This window comes from Triticum aestivum, chromosome 4B (genome assembly GCF_018294505.1).
Source record: "Triticum aestivum cultivar Chinese Spring chromosome 4B, IWGSC CS RefSeq v2.1, whole genome shotgun sequence".
NCBI lineage: Eukaryota > Viridiplantae > Streptophyta > Magnoliopsida > Poales > Poaceae > Triticum > Triticum aestivum.
The window spans coordinates 149,551,840-149,576,805 of record NC_057804.1 but is presented as its reverse complement, the minus strand read 5'-3'; the positions used below and the strand labels follow the sequence as shown (position 1 = coordinate 149,576,805).

Below are 24,966 nucleotides of genomic sequence, written 5' to 3'. Positions count from 1 at the left end.
GGGGGTAGGGGTGGTTGATGAAATACCCCCTAGTAACTTTTACGTGAATAGCATGGTAATTCACATCGCAGACCTGATAACTTTGGCACGGGGGAGGGGGAGGGGTTGATGAAATATCCCCCGATAACTTTTTGTGTGAATAGCATGGTTACTCGCACATCGCAGACCTGATAAATTATGTGACTCGATCCTTATAACTTTGGTGACGGGGTTGTTTAAAAACATACCCCAATAACTTTCGTGTAAATAGTTTGGTACTATACGCATCGTACACATGATAACTCACATAAACACCGTGGTAACTTTAACCCGACCTGATAAGAAGGTTAGAGAAACCAGGTTTATGCCGCAGTAATATATGTGTAAACAACATGGTAACACTTACTTAGCCCAGAAGTGGTAACTTCTGATCCAAAAAAGTCATCAGAATATATCAACATGGGATCTAGTTTTGAAGCTCTCGTCATGACGTTCTTTTATCTGAAAATTGTTTTTCGATCGGATCAGCTATTTGAGGTACAAAACATTTTGAAGTTTCGGAATATAGGGAAATCTAGGATGACATTTGCTACTCTGTCCTTTAATTCATTTGCACATGGGGAGAAGGTTGGAGGACCATTTTTATGCCCCGGTAATATCTATATAAACAAGATGGTAACTTAGTTATTAGAAACATGATAACTTACTTAGCTTGGGCCTTATAACTTATTACAAAAAAAAACATCGAAACATATCAATATGGGATCTAGTTTAAAGATCTCGTCACGACAAATCTTTCATGTGAACATGAGTTTTCAATCGGACCGATGGTTTGAGTTACAAAACATTTTGAAGTTCTAAAATTAGGGGAAATCTGGGATGATATCGGCTATTATGTCCTCTAGTTTATTTGCACGTGGGCCGAAGGTTGGTTGACCAGTTTTATGCCCCGGTAATTTCTATATAAACAAGATGATAACTTATGAACCAGAGACGTGATAACTTACTTAGCATGAGCCTGATAAAGTCGTCGAAACATACCAACATGAGATCTAGTTTCGAAGGTCTCGTCGTAACGAATCTTTCATGTGAAAACGGTTTTTTCATCGGAGCAACGGTTTAAGCTACAAATCATTTTGAAATTTCGAAATGGAGAGAATCTTTTGATGACATCATCTTCTTTTATTACTTTGCATGCATGCTTACTAAATATTTTTGGCAAAGAAGTAGTCTGCATGTACAGGTGCATACGTGGGCGTGCATGTGCTCATTTTTGATGCGAGGTTAGTTGTTAGTCCATAAGAATATTATCTCTATTGCCCGGTTCCCAGAGGAGCCGGAACCCTAGCCGCCCTCTGCCCTTGCGCCGTTGCCGCCACCCTCCTCTCCCGCGACGGCGCCCAACCGCCGGCGCGGCCGCTCATTGCCTCACCCAGCCCCCTCCTTCCCTTACTGCTTACGTCCCAGGCCTGGCAGGGTACCAGTTCCTACCAATTTGGTAATCAGAGACCAAGTTCCGATCATGTCGCTGCCACCACCACCGCCGGTGTTTTCCAGCGGCTCCACCGCGCCGATGACGAGGCGCCGCCCCTCACCGCGCCGATGACGACGGCACCGCCCCTCACCGCGCTGCCGACATCCGCCGCCGGGACAACCACGCTGGCAGGCCACGTCTCCACCGCGGCCCCGCCCGCGCCACCATCCCCGATTCCCTCTGCGCCACCGCCGTCCGTTGTCCTCACACCGGAGCAGGTCACGGCCACCCTGCGGGACCTCGTCACCACCGTCCAGAGCCTTCACCTGCAGCAGCAGCAGTACGCGGCCGGACCCTACATGCCCCTGCCGACGGCGCCAGTTGCCGCCTACGGCCACACGCCGTGGCCGCCACAGGGCGTCTCCCCGTACGGCGCCCCTTGGATGTTGCCGTTCCAGGCGGCTCCGCAAGGCGGCCCTCCGGCTGCCGCGGCGCCCCTCTGGCCTTTGGCGCCGACGCCGTCATCAGGCCCCTGGCCGCTACAGCAGATGCCACAGGCGGCGGCCACCGGACCGCTGCAGCCGTTCTCCGCGCCGACTTGCACCGGGCAGCCGCTGCTGCCGTTCCAGGCGGGACACCCCGACGGGTCCACGTCGGTCGCGGCCCCTCGGTAGTACTTGCAGCCACCCTCCCCCGCGGCCACCGACGCCCCCGCCCACCCCCCGCCACCGACGCTACAACCACCGGCGCCGCCCCTGCCTAGCTCGGGGGCACCCTCACCGACCGGCCTCCCGCTTCATCAGGTCCAGTTCCCGCCCTCCCCGTCGCCACTTCCAGCGTGGGCAGCTGGGTCTTCGCCATCACCGATCTACACCACGGCGACCACCGAGCCGACTCCGTTCCCACTTTTCGACCGGCCATCCGGCTCCGTCGGCCACCACCCGGAGTACTCCGACCAGGCGCCCCCCGCCTTGCAGTTCCGCTCCTCTGAGACCGTGCGGCACGGCGGCCCGACACCGACACCGCCGCGGTTCGTCAAGCTCGACTTCGCCACGTATGACGGCACGGAGGACCCCCTCAACTGGCTCAACCAGTGCGACCAGTTCTTTCGCGGGCAGCGCACCCTCGCCTCGGACCGTACCTGGCTCGCCTCTTATCACCTCCGCAGCGCCGCACAGACATGGTACTACGCTCTCGAGCAGGACGAGGGCGCCATGCCTACTTGGGAGCGCTTCCGCGAGCTCTACCTCCTCCGCTTTGGGCCCCCGGTTCGCGGGAGCCGCCTGGCGGAGCTCGGCCGCCTTCCCTTCACCTCCACGGTGCAGGACTACGCCGACCGTTTCCAGGCCTTGGCATGCCATGCGTCGGGTGTGACGGCGCAGCAGCGGTCCGACCTCTTTGTCGGTGGCCTTCCGGATCACATCCGCGTGGACGTGGAGCTTCGGGGACCCCAGGATCTCCAGTCGGCCATGTACTACGCCCGCGCGTTCGAACGCGCGGTGGCCATCCAGCAGGAATCACCGTTCCGGACCGCTGGGTCGCGACCCGGGCCGGATTCCGCGCAGGGTCGGCCTGCGCAGGCTTCTGCGGCACCCCTCGCTGCGACCGCGGGACGCCCGTTCTGCCGGCTCACCCCAGCCGAGCTCCTCGAGCATCGCCGCCAAGGGTTGTGCTTCAACTGCCAACGAGCCCTACACGCCCGGCCATGCCTGCCCGCGACTCTTCTACCTGGAGGTTGCAGACTACATTCCGAAGGACGCCGTCGCCGCTGACCTGGCCGCCCCAGCTGTCGAGAAGGTGTTGGACGTTGGCTGATCGCCTCGAGGAGTTCCGCAAGCGCTTCCCCACCTTACAGCTTGAGGACGAGCTGTTTGTGCAGGCGGGGAGAAGTGTTATGGCCGGTTTAGCTAGGCCCACCGGGCATCTTAGCCCACAAGTTACATTTGGTTAATTCTTATGCAAGTTATCTTAGGTTAATTCTTATGCAAGTTGTCTAGGTTATAAATATAGGCTGTAAGACTCTTTTTGGAATTAAGCAATAAGAATATTATCTCTATTGCCCGGCTCCCAGAGGAGCCGGAACCCTAGCCGCCCTCTGCCCTTGCGCCGCTGCCGCCACCCTCCTCTCCCGCGATGGCGCTCAACTGCCGGCGCGGCTGCTCATCGCCTCACCCAGCCCCCTCCTTCCCTTACTGCTTACGTCCCAGTCCTGGCAGGGTACATGTTCCTACCATTAAATCTATGTTAGATATTTGGCAATTGTTTTGGTACAATACAGTTCCGACTAGACTAAATTTCCTTAGTGTATAAATTGGCTAGAAATACATGGTCTTATGATATGAAATGAAACAACATATAAATATTTTTTTCCCAGCATTTTTAAGCAACAAGCTAACTACTGATCACACATTTTTTTAAGGCATATTTGAACAGCATCTTCATGGGACAGGACAAAAAGATCTATGAGCTAACTACTGAGACCATCCTACATACCCAACTAAGGTTGATAAGGATGTTGTTTGCCACCAACTATGAGCAACACGACACAGTGCAAAACATGTAACTGAGTATAATGTAGCTTTATCATTTGAACGATACGGTTGCTAGGGTGGATGCGTTACATTAATGAAGTTTACAAAGCATAAATAGAAACAGAAACAGAGACGATATGGAGTACAAGATAGTGTTGTAGGCTTTGTGGCACTGTCATGCCGAATACTGGAAAGATTGATTTGTCACCTCAACAAACTGTAGAATATAAACTGTGTGATCTTATAGTCCCATGTCACAAGAATAAAAACATCCATGCGCAATCTAATCAATAACATACTAGAGATGAACTCAAAGCAAAGAACATGTGTACTGTTAAAAAAGACCGAACAAAAGGGTGTGGTTTTACTGCAGAAAAAATTCATGCATGGATGGAGCTTTTGACCACATACCATATGTTTCCCTCCAGATAAGGAAGTGAGGGAAGAGGGTGGATATGTAGTTACTGGTGTCTTGCTTCTGCGCAGAAACAGCCTCTTGCCGGATTCTCTTCATCTCCTGGGTGTTGCCATAGAACAAAGTAGGCCTGGGACCCCTTACACCCTGCTTCCTCAGCTTCTTTCTTATCCTCTCTGGCCTCAGCCATAGTATGTCACAGATGTACAACGGAGGTAACCCAAGAAGTATGGGAAGAAGCAGAGCTAGCAGATGAAGTTTCTCCATGAGACAGACAGAGTAGGGGAGAGAGGGGAGACTGCTTGTCAAATAATATATACGATAAGTGGCTACCTTGTTCATGTCCAACTACTACATAGTGCATTATGCAATCCACTTGATTCTCATCGGTTTTAGAACTCGAGGATATGAATGCTATTTTGTCTTGTCCAGTTTTTGATTCTTTATTATCTTGCTTTCAGGTCTTGGCATCTACTGACAGTATTCTGCCCAGTTGACTTTTTAGTAATATACATGTGGCGTATATGTTGATTGATAGGTTCTCCGTTAGCGAAGCAAAGCATAATTTTAAACAAAGGAGAAAAATTCATACCTGGTCACCAGATGATAAGGAAAAAAAAACATTATTACCTACAACAATGTTCCCTTGCAGGCTAAGTTATCAGATGGAAAAAACCTCAAGGCAAGAACAAAAGAAAGCACATAAATAGATTTGAGAGTAAGAGTTCATTGATGATGATGCAGCTCAGCCTCTGTTGAACTGTGTAAAGTGGTGGGGGAAAATAGGTGGACCGAATCCGGTAACAACTCAGATAAGTTCAGAAACCCTGTATCAGCCTTTTTACAGAGACGACACCGGCAGCAATCACGTTCTGTTCCACAGATGAAACCTTGCTGCAGGCGCTGCATGCTCTGCGATTGGCACCGACTGCTTCATCGAAATCAGGCTCCTCCCAACCGCACATCATACTGGTATACATGTGTTCATTTGGTTGTGCAGTGTCATGTTGAATAATGACCCGCTATGGAGACTTGGAGAAGCATCCAAGTCCCCACCGTAGTTGCCAAAACTGATGTTCAGTTCGATTTCGCTTACGACAGAATGGATAAAACCAGCCGTCGTGGGAGAACCAACATCTGCTTCATGACCATGCATAGCTGAGTTGACCAGAGCTCCTGGTTGTGGGAATGAGGCCCCAATGGATTCAACACTCGCGGCCCTGGATCTCGGCCTTCCTTCGCCGTCTTCTCCTGTCCTGGTAATCACCTCCCTACGAATAGCGGAAGCAACCTCGTTACCCACGGCAAAAGGTCATGTGCAAACTAGGGAGCGAACACCTGGTTGACCGGAGGTGCCGGCGGAGCTCGTCGCTGCTAGACCGCCGACTGATCCGTCGCGTTAATTGCCAGCACAGCGCGCCGGCGAGAAGAAGAATTGGGGATTAATCCAACCTCTTGGAGATACTAAAAACATCGAATGCTGTGAGAATCTCTGAGAATCGGCGGGAGCAACTAGGAACGGCGACGTCGATGAGGAATGGGAATCGCAGATGAAGCGGAGGAACGCGACGACGGACGGAGTTTTTTTTTTTTCTTTAGGGCGGACGGAGTGAGCGGTAGCAGTAGAATGGGGTTTGGGGGGCTTGGAGAAGCAGCGTAGCGAGAGTGGGCCTACTCGAGAAATCTCAGCCCATTGCCACTGAGATGGCTCGGCCGGGCCCACCATCGTGCCTCTCTCTCGCGCGCGGCCGCGCCTGCTGCGCTGCTGTCACTCCTGCGGCTACGCCTCCCCACACCGCCGCCCACCAGCCGTCGGGCGAGGGGGGCCCGCGCGGCTCGCCTGCCACCTCCGTCGCCTCCGGGCACGACCGTGCCACCATGGTCGTAGTAATCTTCTCTTCTCACTTCTCCCCCCCTTGGGCACTCGCGGCCCAGGTTAATTTGTATGGTTACGTTTTCTGACTGCGAAAACGGCTAGGTCTTGTCGCTGGAATTCGCCATGGCACTCTTAATTCAAATTCCATCTCATCTAGCAAATGGATTAGCACCGTGACAATGTGGCCATAACTTTTTTCTCAAATGCGCGTTTAGATGTAGGGCTGGACAAAAAGATCGAAGCTCGATGAGTCTAATGAGCGCTCGACTGCTCGACTCGTTTGAGCTCGGCTCGTTTTCTTAATGAACCGAGGCGAGCATCAATTTTTGCTCATTAACACTAACGAGTGAAACGATCAAGATTGCGAGTTTCATGAGCTACTCGTTAATCTCGGTAGTAGCATGATTTTGTTCATTATAGAGAATTTTTTGATGACTTCGATCACTCCTAAGTCTATGGACGGGCTATTTGCCACATTCACATCTTTCTCGTCTTCTCGATTTATTGAATCCTACTAGATGGACCTATATATATTTGTAATTATATGCATGTGTTGTATCTTGTTTACTGATGTATTTATAACAAACCGAGCCAATCTTTATATTTAGCTCATTATCCTTAACAAGCTTAACAATCCGAGCTTTAACGATCACGAACCTTAACGAGCCGAGTCTTAACGAGCCGAGTAGCTCGTTAGTCCAGCCCTATTTAGATGGGCGTCATTTTGTGTCAATGTAGCTATCCTTTTTCTTTTTTGAGAAATATCACAATGTAGCTATCAGAGGGCGAATGATGAATCCACAATAAGAATGGTAATTTTTTGTGTTGACGGCCCTATGTTATGTATAGCATGTCAAATTATGTTGTGTAAGCTGCGTATTGTCCATATGAACTCCCAACTCCTACAACTTTACTGAATGAACGAATTAGGGTAACCATTTTTGTTGTCTTTACACACCTAGTATAGTTCATTTTTGTTGAGACTTTCATTTAGAGTTAGGCGTGACTTTGGCCATAAAAGAGCATTTAATTAGTAAAATAGGTATTAATCGCCATAGAAGAGTGTTTAATTGGTAAAATAGGCAAGTTTCGCCTTAGAAAGAGTGTTTGATGACTGAATTGAGTTAGGTCCAGTCAATAATATTTTATCTACTACTCCCTCTAAAAAGTCTTATATTAGTCTACTTGTCTACTTCTAACCCTTAACAGCAAAACAAAGAAGACCACCCGGGTACAGATACATGTGTTCATATGAGTATGTGACTATCTTCAGTGATTTTCAGGTCAGTGTATCTGCAAATTGACAACCAAGTGATAAAGAAGTACTGTAGGATCTTTCTTTTCGTTAGTAGATGAATTCTCCATGCTATATTTTTTCTTTCTCTACTAGACGTAGTGTCCCAGTAATGATGTGTACACGCTTGGGGTGATAACGTTACAGTGTAGGATGACCAGTGGTTATTGATTTTGTTGTACCGTTTACAGGCCCTTTTCTGAAGCATGTGACCGGTGGCAGTGCAGTGGGTTCGGCATAGTATTATTGCAGATGATTGCCAATACGCAGAATGATGAGATCATAGCTCCTGTGCTTGATGAACTGCCACTACTTGAGAATACTACTGCCAATAAAGGGGGTTTGTGCGATTCAGCAGTGATTTGAACCCCTCTAATCGGTCCCAGTGTCCATGGGTATGCAAGCGTTTCTGGCTGCCTGATGGAGGAAGTTACCGGAAGATAGATAAACTCATGCGCCATATTGTTATGCATGAACAGGAGTTCTGAGATATCTAGCATGTTCCAAATCTAGACAGATAGACATTGATCTGTAAATTCTTCCAGAACAAGGCAACATTTGATGGTACAAGCTTGATGCCTTGATCACGCTCATCTTCTCTGCAGGAAGGACGATGGCACTATATATGCTCTTGGAGAAAGTGGAGGTCGGCCATTGATAGGTCTAAGATTTCATGTGCAGGCATAAAGAAAGAGCTGAATTGTACTGCGACATCAGAACATATGGCACTAGTTAATTACGGGGGCACGCGCTGCGATGCCTGAACATATTGTACTTTAACATCAGACCATAGATGGGAGAGGAAACACCTGGGGAAGGGCAGCATAGAGGAGTATATCAAAAGTAGAGCAGCAGACGCACTTGCTGCTGTACTTGGAGGGCATATACAATACGCCGTGGCATGAGGGGAGCATCAGTGCTAGCTAGCTTGATCTCTCCTTTTAAGGGCTTCCTTTCTTCCAGGCCACCATCACCACACCAGCATGTGAAAAGGCTATTATTGCCCTGAATTTGCAGATACCCAAACATGTATTGTCAGGTCAGTTCCTCCCCCTCCCTCTGTTAAACCTGCAATATGTTGATGGTGTAAGATGTTGCTAGTCGTAATGCTAAGTGCATCCGTGTGTCCGATATTCTGGTGGCCACTAACATGCTTGCAGTGATCTCATTTTCTTCTTAAGAAAATTAGAACAAGATATGTGCTGCGGTTGATTAGAAGAAACATAATAACCACATTGTTGCTCTTGTATAAATTTCAAACAAAAACTTAGGCATTAGTAATAACTAGTGAGTATTGATTATTTAGGTAACTTTCTGCCAACAGGACACACCTAGATATGCAAGTAGGAGAATATAAAATGATGGTGGAGATCACAAAGCCGGGAGGCATGACAAGTTCCAAGTATCTTTGTGCTTGCTTTGTTGGAGGATAATTTAAGGTTCTGTGTTGACCTTAATGGAAAGCCTATGACCCTAGCTATGCATATTTTCTACACACCGTAGCCTGTGTATTCTAAAGAGCTAGGTAAGGCGCACGATGATGACCTAATTAAGCCCTAAGACAACCCTTGCAATATGCTGGTGAGAAATTATGATTTAATTAACAGCCCATGCATGCATGATTAGCAAAGCCTCTGAATTGATCATCAAAGCCAGCACAAGAAAAAGGCTCGGCCATTAGAACAGCGATCTTAGCTGAATGTTTGGAAAATAAAATTCACGCGTGGGGAAGTAGTACCAGAATCTGGATTATTGTTGACGGTCTGTTCATATTCCTGATGAAGCTGATGAGAGATGAGGGAGCTCCCTTCAGTCCAAGCATGGAGGAGGAAAGAGAGAACAATCTCCCGCTGCATTCGCTCATTCGCACAGTAAATATTGTAACATACTGGTAAGCCCTGGACTAGTCTCATATCTACTGTGTGCTCGAGTGAATGAGTCGGCAGCTCGTTCAATCCCCGCTACCTCCCATGAGTGGACTGAAGTGAGCTCCCTCAAACTAATACATCCTCATCATCATCATCATCATCATCCTCATCCTGCTGCTGCTACTCCTGCATTTTTCCAACAAAAAACTAGCTAATGGCTCAACAACTAATACAACAAACAGTAAGTAATTTGTACCCCCTCTGTAAATTAATATAAGACCTTTCAGATCAGATGGAGAACTGCAAGTAATATTGATGGTGCTATATATATAACTGCGTCTACACAGAGTGTTCGAGAGGGAAAGACTGCATCTAAAGAGAGATATAGCCATCCGTACGGGTAGACAGAAGATTTTTCCCCAGGAAAAATCGCATTATACCATTAGATAGGCTTAGAAGGTTAACAACATGGTTATGCATGTACTGATGAAATCAGGTGCCTTTTTTTACATCAGCTGGTTAACAGTCTTGGATGGCCACTGTTTAATAGAAAATAATTAAGGAAATAAGATATCTATCTACACAAGCTAGCTACAAATAATTAACTTGGTGTCCTTGATAAACATGCACCAGAATTGGAAATCTTGAAGGAAAATGGATTTCCCCAAGAAATAACAGAACAACCGGCTAATAAATGACTTCAAACAAAGGGCACAATCAAGTTAAGATTCCGTTTGTGGAGGAATGAATTAGAATAAGCTATATATGAATACATGAAAATTAGAATAAATAGATATAATTGACAAACATCAGCTAGCCTAATTTCTACTCAGCAGGAACCAGTTGGCTTAAGTTGCCAGATAATAAAATCCACTAAAGATAATAGATTGTAGCATGAAGCTACCTTAATTCGTCCGCTCAAAGAAATTGCGCACTACTAATTTCCACAGGAGATGGTATTCAAAACAGATGTAGGTCTTGCAGAAAGTGTACCAGGGTATGTTGATCATGATCTGAACATTTCAATCAAAGATTCTAAAGGAGAGGTCACTGGGAAAACACCGCGCCGCAAGTCAATCAGTACTCAGCTCTTAATCTTGCAGAAGAACTCCAATTAAAGTCGAAAACCCTAATCTCATGTTCAGAACTTCAGATCGACACAAACGCATGGCGAAAAGCCCAAGAGAGAAAGAAACAACAATAGGCTTATATACTGAGATTGATGCAAGATCGATCCAAGCAATACAAACACATCCCATGAACCTATCATCAAATCACTATGGAAAGTAAAGGTAGATGGAGACACATCGACAAACACATGTGGGCTATGCACGCATGCCCATATCGCATGCAATTAACCCATGCTCTCCTATCTAGAAGGGAGCAAAACAAAGCTTCAGATCAGGAATGAGCCTACCACTTGCATCAGTAAATCAAGAAAATAACACCAAGCTAATCCCACTCTTTTGCTTTCGTAAGCCCCGCAGAAGTCTAAAAGCACATACTTGAGATCTAGGACACGATGAAGAACATGACCAATCAATATGTGACATATTTAGCAGTGAGTTGTGGTGTTCAGAAAAGCTAGATCTAGCAAGACCGACATGCGGTAGATATAGGAGCCAGGGAAGAGACCAGGGGTGATGAGATAGAGGTGAAGAAGGAGGTATATATTGGGAGAAGAATGGTCTGGTTAGTTGTTTTGCATCTTGCAGGAGGGCATCTGCAGGAAGAGATGCTCAGTGGGAGTAGGTGGTGTCTGGTGTTTACCTGTGTGGTGGGGTGCTCTCTAAATAATGTACCAATGGTATATGAGTTAAGTGCACGGTCGATACAGTTTAATATGGCACCGACAGGCAGCTCCCAAGTCTAATATAGGTAATTACTACTGGCTGGAGCATTTCATGCCTGCCTTAGGCTCCATCTCGCACTGTGGTTTATTATGATAGTTTTTTTTGACAAAGGCCGTACTTTATTGACTCATGATGTCGCATCAAGTGGATACAAACACAATGAGTACATACTCGACCTCTGCACGACAAAGGATGCACATGGCAAACAAGAAAAAGGAAGAAAAAAGGACCGATAAGGTTCCGGGCTGCAACATAGCATCAAACTGCTACCGCCCCTATTGACAATACCTGGACGACGACAAGGTTCCCCAACAACAATGCCTTTCAGCAAGGAGACGGTGCATGAACGCCGTCGACTGAACCAATCACATAGGCCAGATTGTGGGTTTTCACCTAGAAGAGAAAGATCGAATAAGCTTCATGGCGTGCCTTCAACAAGAGAGTGTAAACTGAAACTACAATACTAGAAGAACTGAGACATAGGGTTTTCACCTCGAAAATTGAGACCTGGTACTCGAAGAGCACCACCATAGACGAAGTGCCCTGGGTTGCCGCCACCAACTTGCAAGAGAAGTCATGCTGTAATGTCTTGATCAGCAATGGAAACACAGATCAGAGTGAACTCCACACATCGGGCATTTGCTGAGACGCCAGATCTGCCAACGCAGACAACATTGAACATGCTAACACCTGCGCCTATTTGAGGCACACCCCGACCATCACCAAAACACAATGGATATCCACTAGAGACTATATGTCGTGTGGGCGGGATGCATGGGTAGCATGGCGTGTGAAACCTGATGGCAAAGTTGCACGCACCACCACTGTCGGCTCAATTGAGCGCTCCACCGCCTATACCCATGTCAATGGATGACAAGTAGGAGTCCGGAGCCAAACAAGCTAAAGAACATGCACTCCTCCCATCACACCGGCTGGGAACCAACGCGGGAAGCCAGACATCACATGATCAAGCTGGCCGAGATCCACCTTGTCAACGCGCAAACGTGACACGTTGTGAGTCACCGTCGAAACACCCACCAACAATGGCGTGCCTCCCAAGCGAATGAGAGTTGCACTCAGCCATCCACTGCCCTTGTTGGAGACCACTGGACCATAACCATGCCGCCCGCCTTGCCGCCGCCACAGCTGCCGAACATGGGGAGGCCAGATCTGGCCGCCCCCACATCCACACACTACAACACAACCACGCCTCCACCGACCTACAAGCCAGCCAGGTTGCGATCGCGGCGCGCACCCCCACAACCAGCTGACTCCGTGCCCACTACCATCGAAGCACTACCCGTGCCGCCAATGTGCCATTGAAGACCCACGAAGGCTCCACCAAATTTCCATAGGGCCGAGCGCCACGCCTCAGGAGAAAGCCTTGCCACCGCCATCACCGCATGGGCTTTGCCCGATGGTGGCTACTGGCGGCGGCGAGGGAAAAGGTGCAGGTGAGGGGGCAGTGGTGGCGCAATTAGGGTCCCCACCAATGTCACCTAGGGCTAGACGACACAGGGCCTTGGGATGGGTGGTTTTGTCTCGAAAAACCCAGAGGTTTTCTCACTTATCCTGACATATTATGATAATCTCGTTTGTCTAACTATTGCGTATTTTACCTTTTGACTAATCAACTTTTCCATGTGTTTGTGGCCATTTTGCCACGGGCATTTTGTAAGATAAGTTTAGAACAAACACACTTCAGCAACCGCAACCCCAGCTTTGGCCTTTTTGGCACAGGGATCGCCACTAGGTCAGAAATAATCAGGTACTACCTCCGTCTAGGTTTACTAGGCCCCATTGTATTTTGGGTCAAATTTTGACCCCAAAATAGTCATGTCACCAAAAATTATATTGTTATATTCGTATTTGAATGTAATTTTCAATGCTATTATTTTTGCTATGTATAATTTATATTTTATTAGTCAAAATCATGGTCAAAATATGACCTAAAATATGACCTAAAATATGAGAGGGACTAGTAAACCAGGACGGATGTAGTATTTCACAAGAAATGGAAGACTCCATCAAATCAACACCTCAGTTTTTGGATGTCATCCTATTCTTGGGGAATAGTATCTGCTCTCAGATTAAGGCCAGGTTCGCTGACTCATCTTGATGGGGAGATCTCAAAGTAACAAGCATCTACCTGAACAGAACAGTAGAAAAGTACATGTTGGTTATGGTATCACACTTAGTTTTTGCCATGATTGCAAGTTATTTTAATGAACCACTGAAGTTACTTTCTTTCATCTTTAAAACATTTTCAGTGAGTAGATGCAATTTTCAGCGAAAATTTAGAATGTGCTTCATTCACAAATATAAGATGTTTTGGATTTCAATATGGGCTACATACGGACTGAAATGATTGAACAAATACAGTAAAACGTGTTTATATACATCCGATTTAGAAAAAAGTTGGAACATCTTATATTTGTGAATGGAGGGAGTAGCATTCTCAAGTTTCTTGACTTCTATTATGAAGAACATTAAAGTTGGGTGTGCTTGTGCGACAATTTTATCTTGGTGACTTGCTGCTCGTTGACATGTTGGTTGAAAGCCTATTTCGAGAAGAACTTTAAAGTTGGAGAGAATGGAGATGAATTCAGCTGACCCATCAGTCGGATCAAGTGTCTTGGCTTTTGGAAAATCTGGAAAGTTTTCTGTTAGGTCTATGTGGGAGTATATTCACAGGCAGGGTTTCAGGCCATACTGTACACACATTTACAAAGCAGCAAAAAAATCCAGCGAAGATGTTCTCACTTTTTTGTGCTGGTGAATAAGAAGCTGAGACGGTGCAAAGTAAAGGTTCGTTTCTTCTATTTGGTATACGATCTTATGAGTTTCCCTTCGTAGCGATGTTCAAGGTTTTTCTGATGATTGTCGGCATGCATTTCCCCCCTGGATTACTAAACCCACAGAAGATAATTCTCTTCACAAGAAACCATTCCAGTGAGCAAAAGCAAGAACTGCATTTTGAATGAACTCAGTCACAGCTGTTGTGTTCCTTACATAGGGTTGTCTGTTCACATTTTATGTCTGAACCCGTCTAAGAGAATGGACAGCAGCAAAGATGAAAGGAGAGAGAAACAACACTCAGATGCTACACGTCTAAATAATCACTGGAAGCAAATCACAGTACCCTAAACAATGGTGAAGATAGATACCCTACAGGTTGGCGTGCGGACAACAAAACTTAAATGGAACAAATACAGAAGCAAACACCCCCTATGGGACCACCCACTCTCTAGTTGTCGACGATGAGCTTCCGCCGCTTGTAGTTGACCATCACCTCACCCTTGATGCCGACGACCATCGCATTCCAGTCGTTCTCCGGGAATGGTGAGACCAGCTCGAACTCAAAGTTCCTCAGCAGGTGTGTCCATATTGCCTTGATCTGCAGGTACGCGAAGGGCTCACCGAGGCACCCGTGCCTGCCACCCCCAAAGGAGATGTACGAGAAGGCACCCGCAACCTTGTCCTCCTCCCTCCCAGCTGCAAACCGGTCAGGGTCATACGAGTCCGGGTTCTTGAATATATGGGGGAGCCTGTTAGCGAAGGCAGGAGATGTTGCGACAATGTGGCCCTTGGGGATATCAAACTCTTTGCCTTCCCTCGTGGTCACGCTGAAGTCAGAGTGTGATTGGCGAAGCAGCATGATCAGCGGCGGGTGGAGCCGGAGCGCCTCCTTGATGCACCGGTAGAGGACATCCATCTCTGCCAAGATGTCATGATCGATCTTGTCACCATGCCTCTTCATGACCTCCTTCTGCTCCTCAACAGCCTCTGCAAAGTACTGCTGGAACTTAAGCAGGTAGGCCCCAGTCCAGGTTGAGGTGATCGAGCTAGTGTGCTGTCCAGCAAACAGGGCTGCGATAAGTAGCCCAGTCACCTCACTTTCTGTGGTCTGGCGGCCATTCTTGTACTTGGAATCAATGAAGCATTGCAGCATGTCTTCCTCAGACTGTCCAGAGGCCTTGCGGGACTTGATGATAGTGGCGAAGATCTCCGCCAAACGTGTTCGTGCCTGGTCACGGCGGCGGTGTGCAGGGATTGGGAGGTAGGGAAAGATGACACTGATTGGCAGCATCCCATTGTCAAGATCATGGAAGAGAGCAGAAACATCATCAAACAACTTTTCTCGCACCTCCCTTCCCAACAAGCATCGGCTAGCAGTCAGTATGATGAGGTGCTCCAATTCATACTTCAGATCCACAGTGCCACTTTCTCCCCACTTCGAGAAGTACTCCTGCAGATGGGTTGGGTTTGCAAATGATATTAATCACCCAAAAGAAATGACCAGAACAAACAAACCTATACAACAACAAAAATAATTGAATAGCATATACTCCCTCCGTTCCTAAATACTGCCTCCGTCCGGAAATACTTGTCATCAAAATGAATAGAAGGGGATCTATCTAGATGTATATTAGTTCTAGATACATCCCTTTTTATCCATTTTGATGACAAGTATTTTCGGACGGAGGGAGTATGTCTTTTTAGAGATTTCAACAAGGACTACATACGGATGTATATAGACATATTTTAGAATGTAGACTCACTCATTTTGTTCCGTATGTAGTCCGCTCTAAAAATACTTATATTTAGGAAAGGAGGGAGTATGACTTATCTTGACATACTAATTAAATGCTATCCCTCCGTTCACAAATATAAGATGTTTTGGATATTTCGATATGGACTACATACAGACTGAAATGAGTGAACAGACACACTAAAACGTGTCTATATACATCCGATTCACAAAAAAGTTAGAACATCTTATATTTGTGAACGGAGGGAGTAGCATAGTGTTACTACTAGACAGAAGAATTGCAAATGTTAAATCAAATGTGGAGCAACTGATTGAAAAGATGATCCACATTATTTGTGCAAACTATTTTTCTATTATTAGCATGACAATGATTTCTAAAAAAAACATACTGGTCATATAGTAGCATAGGCTATATAGCAAACCTTGTCAATGTAATAAGGGTGACAATCAGTATTATGAAACTAGTTGCAAGGGAGGTCAGATTCTGCAGTATGTGTACAGGAGTATAATAATTAATCATGCTGTTCATGTTAATGCTTACATCTACATAAACCTTGTTCTGTTTCAGCTACAGGTTCATAGGGAGTCCATAAATGCAGGTCTGAGTGGAGCTTTTTAAAAGGTTTTGACCAAAAGTGCAAACTTACATACAACTTTGCAGGACAAGTTACAACGATTGTTGGTTGTGCAGGATGACAAGATTGGACCAAACATAGCACGCCACATTGATAAACTATGATAAATGCTACTTCTAGAGAGAGAAATGGTTGCCACTACATGATTCTAGTATCATACTCCCTCCATTCCATATTAGTTGACGCTCAAACAGATGTATATAGACGCATTTCAGTGCTAGATACATCCATTTGAACGTCAACTAATATGGAATGGAGGGAGTAGTAAATAGCATCAAATTATCACCTTTCAGGACACAAAAATGCTTGCAAAACAAGCAACTAGGTACTGAAATAACAAGCTTCAGTTATGGTACTCCAGTGCAACTATTGTATTAGAGAACTTGCCGCAAACATTAATTCTCTTGCCATGATTCGCTACAATTGTATTACCAAATATTTCCTTTGATCCAGAAATCCAGATATATCAAACCTGTGCATGCAACACATTATTCTAAGCTCTGATCATACGCGAAATGCATATTTGCATTCAAACGAATACTGGTGACCGAGCAGACCACTGGAATCATCAAAATCCCCACTGATATTTATCTTTGATTAACATAAGCATCGGCAAATTAGGCACACCAAATATTCTACATCTTCCTTTGCTAGTGCATTCCATAGTAAGGATACAAAGTCACATATGAAGTGTCGTGCTCCCCTCTGACTATGATACAATCATTCAAACCCAAGAAGAAGCATCTCACTTGAGAATTACGTACAGAACAGGGGAAGGAAGGAAGAGAATAGAGCTCACCTCGGCCTCGGCAACCATCTGGTCGACGTAGCTGCGGAGCTTGTTGGCCCTGAGCGCCTCGGTGAAGAACCTGAACTGCTCCTGCCTGACCTGGTAGTCGACGTCGAAGACGACCCCGGGGCCGAAGGTGGGGACGTTGAAGCGGTAGACCTCCTGCTGGCTCATGTCGGACTCGTTGCTCTTGAAGAAGTGCGCCGAGACGTCGGGGCCGATGAGGAAGGTGATCCGGCGGGTGAGGATGGGGACGGTGAAGACGGGGCCGAGGCGGGCGTACTCGGCCCGGATGAGCGGGATGGGGCCCCGCAGGAAGCGCAGCAGCCCGCCCACGACGGGCGCCCCCGGGATCGTCGGCGGCGGCCGCTTGCCGCCGCCGCCGGAGCCGAGGAGGATCCTGAGGAAGGCGACGGTGGCGAGCAGCAGCGCAGCGCCGGCGAGGAGCCACTGGGGCTGGGCGTCCGCTAGGAGATCCATCGCCGTGGCCTGGTCCGGAGCAGCCGGCGATGTTCACGTGGGTTAGAGATCACAGAAATGGAAGAGGGTGGGAGGAGCTTCGGTTGTATCGAAGACAAGACACACTGGGTACGCACCTCGTCCGACGCACGATTGGGGGGCGGCCGGGCGGCCGGCGAGACGGGGTGGAGGGAGGATGTAGATCTGGGAGAGTGGAGTGGCGGAGAGGGGTTTATATAAGTGGGAGGGAGCAAAGATTCCTCCGGGGAGGGGAGGGGAGGGGAGGGGTGGTGGTGGGATCGGGACGGGATGGGGTTTACCGGGGGCGGAGCGGAAACAGGGGAGGAGAGGAGTGGTGGTGGAGGAGGATGAAGGATCAAGGATGCACGCACCAGTCTGTATCTCGGGCCCCACATGGCTGTCTCTTCTGCGTGTCTGCTATGCTCTGCTGTTTCTAGTCGCCCAGGTGGACCTAGAAGACAGTTGTGCTCGGGATCCTCTGTTGTGGGGACTGGACGCTTCTACTTGTGTCCACGGTCGCCTTTTCCTCCTAGCACTAGCCGTCACCCAAGGTTTCCCTCCTCTATCTTTTTTTTTTGAAAAAACCCTATACATTAATTAATTAATAATGTTATTACAATCGCTCATTACAAAATTCGCCACACAAGGCGGGACGCTATTAAGAAGAATCCCATTAGATTTGCTTATAAAGCTAAACTTCGCAATTTCATGAGCCACCTTATTGGCGTTTCGATTAATTTTCGCAATTTTAAAATTCTTAAGCATCTTTGATATGCTCAAGGCTTCTTTCTTCAGATCAACGAGCGAGAACCTGTCAAGATTCTTATTTGCAAGGAAAAAACGGATAAAAGCACAATCAGTCTCTAAAATAATGGACTGGTGAAGAGTAATACCTATATAAAAAACTGCCAGGCAATTACGCAGCTCAGCTTCATTCACGCTGTAGCACTGACGCAAAAAGTCCCACGAAGATATAATAACTTCGCCAGATGAGTTCCTCACAACCACCCCCGCACTGGCCGCATTAATAGTCTCCACATAGCTGGCATCGATATTGATCTTGATATAATCTTCTGGTAGCCACAAGGGTGGAGAGTGGAGACCTCATAGGTAGCCAGAAGGGTGGACTCACTCCTTTCATTTTTCAGTTTTACTAGTAGGTTCTTGTTTCTCCTTTGGGTATCTATAGCTGGACTGGCTAAATTTTGCCCGCCCACGGACGCGTCCGGTCAGTGTTCGAATGTGTCTTTTTTTAGAGGAAATACATACGCCGATTTTATAAATAAAGTCACCAGACAAAATAATAACATGTTTGTTAGGAAAGACACCCACAATGGTGAACTCGTTCCTAGTAAGCCAAAAAGCCCAGCAAAGGGCGCCAAAGCCCACCCAAAAAAGTCTCTTAGAAACACACCTTTTACTCTTTTGTCCGTCCGTGCAGCCATGTTCTTCATTTTTTTCCTATACGTCCGGTCACATGCATGTGATTAATAGAGAAGGAGAGAGAAGAAATAATAAAGAAAGGAAAAAAGATGCTCCGTGATGGCCAATTTCCTATGCAACGGATGTAGGATCATCGATCGGACACGTCCGGTCACTCCTCATACTCATCCCATATATGAGGCCAATATGAGGAGTGACGGACAGCCTGGGCATTTAAGGAGGCTTTGAGGGGTTCGGTTGGGTAAACTTGTTCCTTCTCTCTCATGTCCGATCAGTGGTGCTACGTCCGCCCGGTCAGTTTGGGGAGTCCGATTGTAGATGCTCTTAGTTTTGATTTTCAGACAGGGTCCACGAGATGATGGCGCCTAGGACACTTCCTCTTAAATACTTCTTCTGTCCAGAATTAGTTGACGCACAAATGGATGTATCAAGCACTAAAATGCACCTACATACATCCATTTGAGCGTCATCTAACTTCAGACGAAGGGAGTAGTCACAACCCACTAAGGGCATCTCTAATGCTGACCCTCAAATTTCCTTCTGCATCTGTCCACGGACAGGAGGGACCAGTCCGCGAGCACGGATGCAGGAGCCAACCATCTAACGCTATCCACATATACATTTCAAACAAGGTTTGAACAAACTGGATGTAATTCATGCAAACCCGACGGATTTTCATATAAGTCGGAGCACATTCATTACGATTCAGACATTTTTCATTAAAAAGAGAGTGGCCGGAACTAAACCTATCCTACAGCGCGTCGTCCACTTCCTTTGTATTCTGCATATGCGACCACGTCCTCCATCTGTCGTCTCCATGAGCGCAAGCGGGGTTTAAGACCCGTGAAGTGAAGGCGCAGTCTCCAATGAGGAAGAGTGGGACAAAGGAGACAAACCAACCCACTTGGGACACAAGGCCCTGCCACCTCCCATGCCCTAGTCATCCTTAAAGGAGTCTGTGACCTGTCTGTCACCTGTGCTGGTGGATGTGAGGTCGATGATGGACGTGGACGGTCTGTCACTGTCCACCTGTCCCATTGCCCCCGAAAGTTGGATGGCGGCGCGTAGGACATGCAACTTTTGGCGTTCTCGTCCTTGACCGTCTGCGCCGTCAACGCGTGTACTGTCGCGTTCGCGTCCGGCTGCGCTGCCTTTGTGTTGCAAGCGTCATATTGAGCACGCGCAGTCTCACAGAGCACTCGCTGCTCGACAACGAAGTTCTGGTTCGCCACGACCATGACGGCTACGGCCTCCTCGCTTGCGAGCTTGATACGCCTCCATCGTATTTACTTTTCCAAACGCTTTTATCTTGTTTTGGACTCTAATTTGCATGATTTGAATGAAACTAACCCGGACTGACGCTGTGTTCAGTAGAACTACCATGGTGTTGTTTTTGTGCAGAAATAAAAGTTCTCAGAATGGAATGAAACTTTTTGGAGTTTTTTTATGGAATAAAAGAAAAATACTGGGGCCAAGAACTACCGGAGGGGGGGGGGGGCTGGGCGAGCACAACCCACCAGCCCCCCTCCTGGCACGCCCAGGTGGGTTGTGCCCACCTGGTGGCCCCTCTGACCCTATCTCCGACACCATAAAATCATATTTTCGGAGAAAAAAAAATCAGGAAGGAAGAATTATCACGTTTCACGAGACGAAGCCGCCGCTGCCTCCTGTTTTTCATCGGGAGGCCAGATCTGGAGTCTGTTTGGGGCTCCGGAGAGGGAAATCTTTGATCTTCGTCATCATCAACCCTTCTTCATCGCCAATTCCATGATGCTCCCCACCGGGAGTGAGTAATTCCTTAGTAGGCTCGGTGGTCGGTGAGGGAGTTGGATGAGATTCATCATGTAATCGAGTTAGTTTTGTTAGGGCCTGATCCCTAGTATCCATTATGTTCTGAGATTAATGTTGCTATGACTTTGTCATGCTTAATGCTTGTCAATTTGGGGTCGGGTGCCATGATTTCAGATCTGAACCATTTATGTTATCATCATTATATCTATGTTCTAGATCTGATCTTGCAAGTTATAGTCACCTATTACGTGTTATGATCCGCAAACCCCGGAGTGACAATAGTCAGGATACTTTCCGACGACGACCATAATTTGAGGAGTTCATGTATTCACTGTGTGCTAATGCTTTGTTCCGGTTCCCTATTAAAAGGAGGCTTTAATATCCCTTAGTTTTCTTATGGACCCCGCTGCCACGGGAGGGTAGGACAAAAGATGTCATGCAAGTTCTTTCCATAAGCATGTATGACTATTTACGGAATACATGCTTACATTATATTTATGAACTGGAGCAGTGCCGTATCGCCCTAGGTTATGATTGTTATATGATAAATATCATCCAACAAGTTCACCGATCCAATGCTTACGATTTTTCACATATTGTTCTTGCTAAGTTACTATTGCTATTCCCGCCGTTACACTTGCTACAAAATCATTGCTATCATTGTTACCGTTACTGTTACTGTTACCACTGCTATTAAAACTATCATATTACTATGCTACTAATCATATTGTTGTAGATAATTAATCTCCAGGTGTGGTTGAATTGACAACTCAGCTGCTAATACTTGCAAATATTCTTTGGCTCCCCTTATGTCAAATCTATAAATTTGGGTTGAATACTCTACCCTCGAAAACTGTTGCGATCCCCTATACTTGTGGGCTATCAAGACCTTTTTTTGGCGTCGTTGCCGGGGAGCATAGCTATATTTGTTGAGTCACTTGGGATTATTATCAATCTATCATTATGAAGAATCTGAAGGATACCAAGACTAAGATTTTCCCTCTAAGATGAGGGTAGGTAAGGAACTGGCATCTAGCTCTGCACTTGATTCACCTTCTATTTTGAGTAAACTTGCAACACCACCACATGCTACTAATTCTGATATGTCGCAAGTTATTGATGATGCTACTTCTGCTATGAATGTACTCATGATGAAGCTAGTACCTTGCTTGATGATGGTGTGCCACTAGGTGATTTTCTTGATGAACAAATTGCTAGAGTTAGAGAGAAAGAATTATTGAAACTGATGAAGTGTCTGAAACTGAAAATCTTGAAACACCTATTAGACCTAGCTCTCCTAGATATGAATTTCCAAAGGTACCTGAAGGTTGTGTTATGGATGAGGAGACATCTAGAGACTTTCTTGCTTGCAATGATAGAGATGATCTAAAAAATTATTATGCAAACTGAAAGAAAAATCTTTGAATGCTAGAATGAAATGTGATCCCAAGTTTGCTACTTCACCTATCTTTATTGATGATAAGGATTATGAATTCTCTGTCGACTCAACGTTAATTACTTTGGTTGAATCTGATCCTTTCCATGGTTATGAAACTGAAACTGTAGCGGCACACCTTACTAAGTTGAATGATATAGCCACCCTATTTGCTCATGGTGAGAAGATTCGCTACTATTGTATTCTCAAATTATTCTCTTTGTCATTAAAGGGTGATGCTAAGATATGGTACAATACTCTTGCTCATGGTTGTGTGCATAGTCCACAGGATATGATTTATTACTTCTCTGAAAAATATTTTTTTGCTCATAAGAAACAAGCTGCCTTACATGAAATATTTAACTTTGTGCAAATTGAAGAAGAGAGTCTCCCACAAGCTTGGGGGAGGATTCTCCAATTGCTTAATGCTTTGCCCGATCATCCTCTTAAGAAAAATGAAATACTTGATATCTTCTATAATGGACTAACTGATACTTCTAGGGACTTCCTAGATAATTGTGTTGGTTGTGTTTTCAGGAAACAAACAACTGGACAAAATGAGGAATTATTGAATATATTGAAAAAAAATGATGATTGGACTCTTCTTGAACCACCGCATAAACCCACTCCAAAGAAGAGGGGTATCTTATATCTTAGTCCGGAAGATATGCAAGAGGCAAAGAAATCTATGAAAGAAAAAGGTATAAAAGCAGAGGATGTTAAAATTTTACCTCCTATTGAAGAGATACATGGACTTGACACACCACCCAGGTGGTAGAGGTAAATTCTTTAATGAATTTTGATGAAAGTGATATCCCTTATAATAAACATCCTAGCCAATGCCTTTATGAGTTTTACAACTACATTAGAAAACAAGATCACTTCAATGCCAATGTTATGAAACAATTGAAATATAGTTTTGATATGATTGCTCGCTTGAGTGACTTGTTAGTTAGAATCTCCAATGATGTTAGAGGTGTAGGAAAACATGCCTCTATGGTTCAAACTCAACTAGAACAGGTTGCTAAAACTCAAAGAGAATTTCTTGATGAAATTAATAATAATATACATGACTTTGCTGTTAGAGTAGCAACTAGAGGAGGTAAAATGACTCAGGAACCACTTTATCCTGAAGGCCACCCTAAAAGAATTGAACAAGACTCTCAAAGAATTAACACTAATGCACTTAGTCCTTCTAAAAGGAAAATCAAAAAGAAAAATGATAGGACTTTGCATGCCTCTAGTGAACCTGAAATAGAAAAACCTCCTGATAATGATAATGTTTCTATCTCTAATGCTGAAACTCAATCCGGTAATGAACATTCACCTAGTGATAACAAAAAAGATAATGATAATGGTCATGGAGATACTCAACCAAACAATGATAAACAACTAGATAATGATGTTGAGATAGAACCAACTATTGATCTTGATAACCCACAACCTAAAAATAAGAGATACAATAAAAGAGACTTTGTTGCTAGAAAACATGGAAAAAAAGAGAGCCATGGGTTCAAAAACCCATGCCCTTTCCACATAAATCAACTAAGAAAAAAGATGATGAAGAACTTGAAGGCTTTGCTGAAATGCTTAGGCCAGTCTTTTTGCGCACTCGCTTGATTGATATTTTAGAGATGGCCCCTTATGCAAAATACATGAAAGACATCATCTCTAATAAAACAAAAAATACCAGAAGATGAAATCTCCACCATACTTGCTAATTATTCTTAAGGATGGAGTACCTAAAAAACTTGGAGATCCGGGAATACCAACTATACCTTGCTCCATCAAAATAAATTATGTCAAAACTCATTTGTGTGATTTAGGAGCCGGTGTTAGTGTTATGCCTTTCTCCATATATAAAAGACTTGATTTGAATAAACTCACATCTACTGAAATATCGTTGCAAATGACCGACAAATCAACTGTCATACCTATCAGTATTTGTGAGGATGTGCCCAGTGTTGTTGCAAATGTTACTATCTTAACTGACTTTGTTATACTTGACATGCCCGATGATGACAACATGTCAATTATCCTTGGTAGACCCTTCTTGAATACTGCAGGGGCTGTTATTGATTGCAATAAAAGCAAGGTCACTTTTCATATCAATGGCAATGAGCATACAGTGCACTTTCCAAAGAAACAATTCCAAGTGAATAGTATCAATGTTATTGAAAAAACTCCGACACTCACTATTGGGAGTTTTCGACTACCACTACCTACTTCCAAATAGAAATATGAAATGCTTATTGTGGGGGATATGCATATCCCTGTTGAGGTAACTTAGTGTTTTACGAAAGTTCTTCAGTTTCATGCTAATCGAAAGTGATTGTTAATAAGACTTGATCAACCTTATTAATGGATCATTTTTTAGAGGTATGAAGTTTATGAATTTAGTAAGCACCACCTTCTATCCCTAATTTTTATTTCCCGTTCTCTTTAGTTAAATAAAATAAAATGTCATGTTTTATCTATTTTCTGAATTTCCCGTGCAGCAAAAAATGACCCAAAAATAAAAGTTCTCAGAATGCCTTGAAAATTTAGTAC

General features: G+C 45.4%; 2 protein-coding genes and 1 long non-coding RNA gene across 4 annotated transcripts in view; all 3 read right to left on the bottom strand.

The window, feature by feature from the left end:
- The window catches only part of LOC123094658 (cytochrome P450 714C3), a 10,485-nt gene extending 4,498 nt beyond the window's left edge, over positions 1-5,987 (bottom strand). Inside the window, exons 1-2 of one of the 2 annotated variants that reach the window (XM_044516615.1) lie at positions 5,738-5,987; positions 4,396-5,670 (exon numbers count right to left, since the gene is read on the bottom strand). In XM_044516615.1, coding sequence (XP_044372550.1) covers positions 4,396-4,741 — 346 coding nt within the window. In that variant the 5' untranslated portion in view covers positions 4,742-5,670; positions 5,738-5,987. Of the gene's footprint in view, positions 1-4,395 lie in introns of both variants that reach the window. The other variant, XM_044516614.1, reaches the window with a different exon arrangement.
- A 2,102-nt stretch (positions 5,988-8,089) lies between these two features.
- On the bottom strand, positions 8,090-11,184 carry LOC123094657 (uncharacterized). Its single transcript, XR_006445907.1, has 2 exons — positions 9,308-11,184; positions 8,090-8,637 (listed from the first exon to the last, which is right to left on the bottom strand). It is a non-coding gene; the product is annotated as an uncharacterized lncRNA (long non-coding RNA).
- Positions 11,185-14,122: 2,938 nt separating this feature from the next.
- Positions 14,123-18,008, bottom strand: LOC123091557 (obtusifoliol 14-alpha demethylase-like). The gene is made up of 3 exons (NM_001405970.1): positions 17,864-18,008; positions 17,277-17,756; positions 14,123-15,539 (listed from the first exon to the last, which is right to left on the bottom strand). The coding sequence occupies exons 2-3, from the start codon at positions 17,745-17,747 to the stop codon at positions 14,538-14,540; spliced, it is 1,473 nt and encodes a 490-aa protein (NP_001392899.1). The 5' UTR covers positions 17,748-17,756; positions 17,864-18,008; the 3' UTR covers positions 14,123-14,537.
- Positions 18,009-24,966: the final 6,958 nt, after the last annotated feature.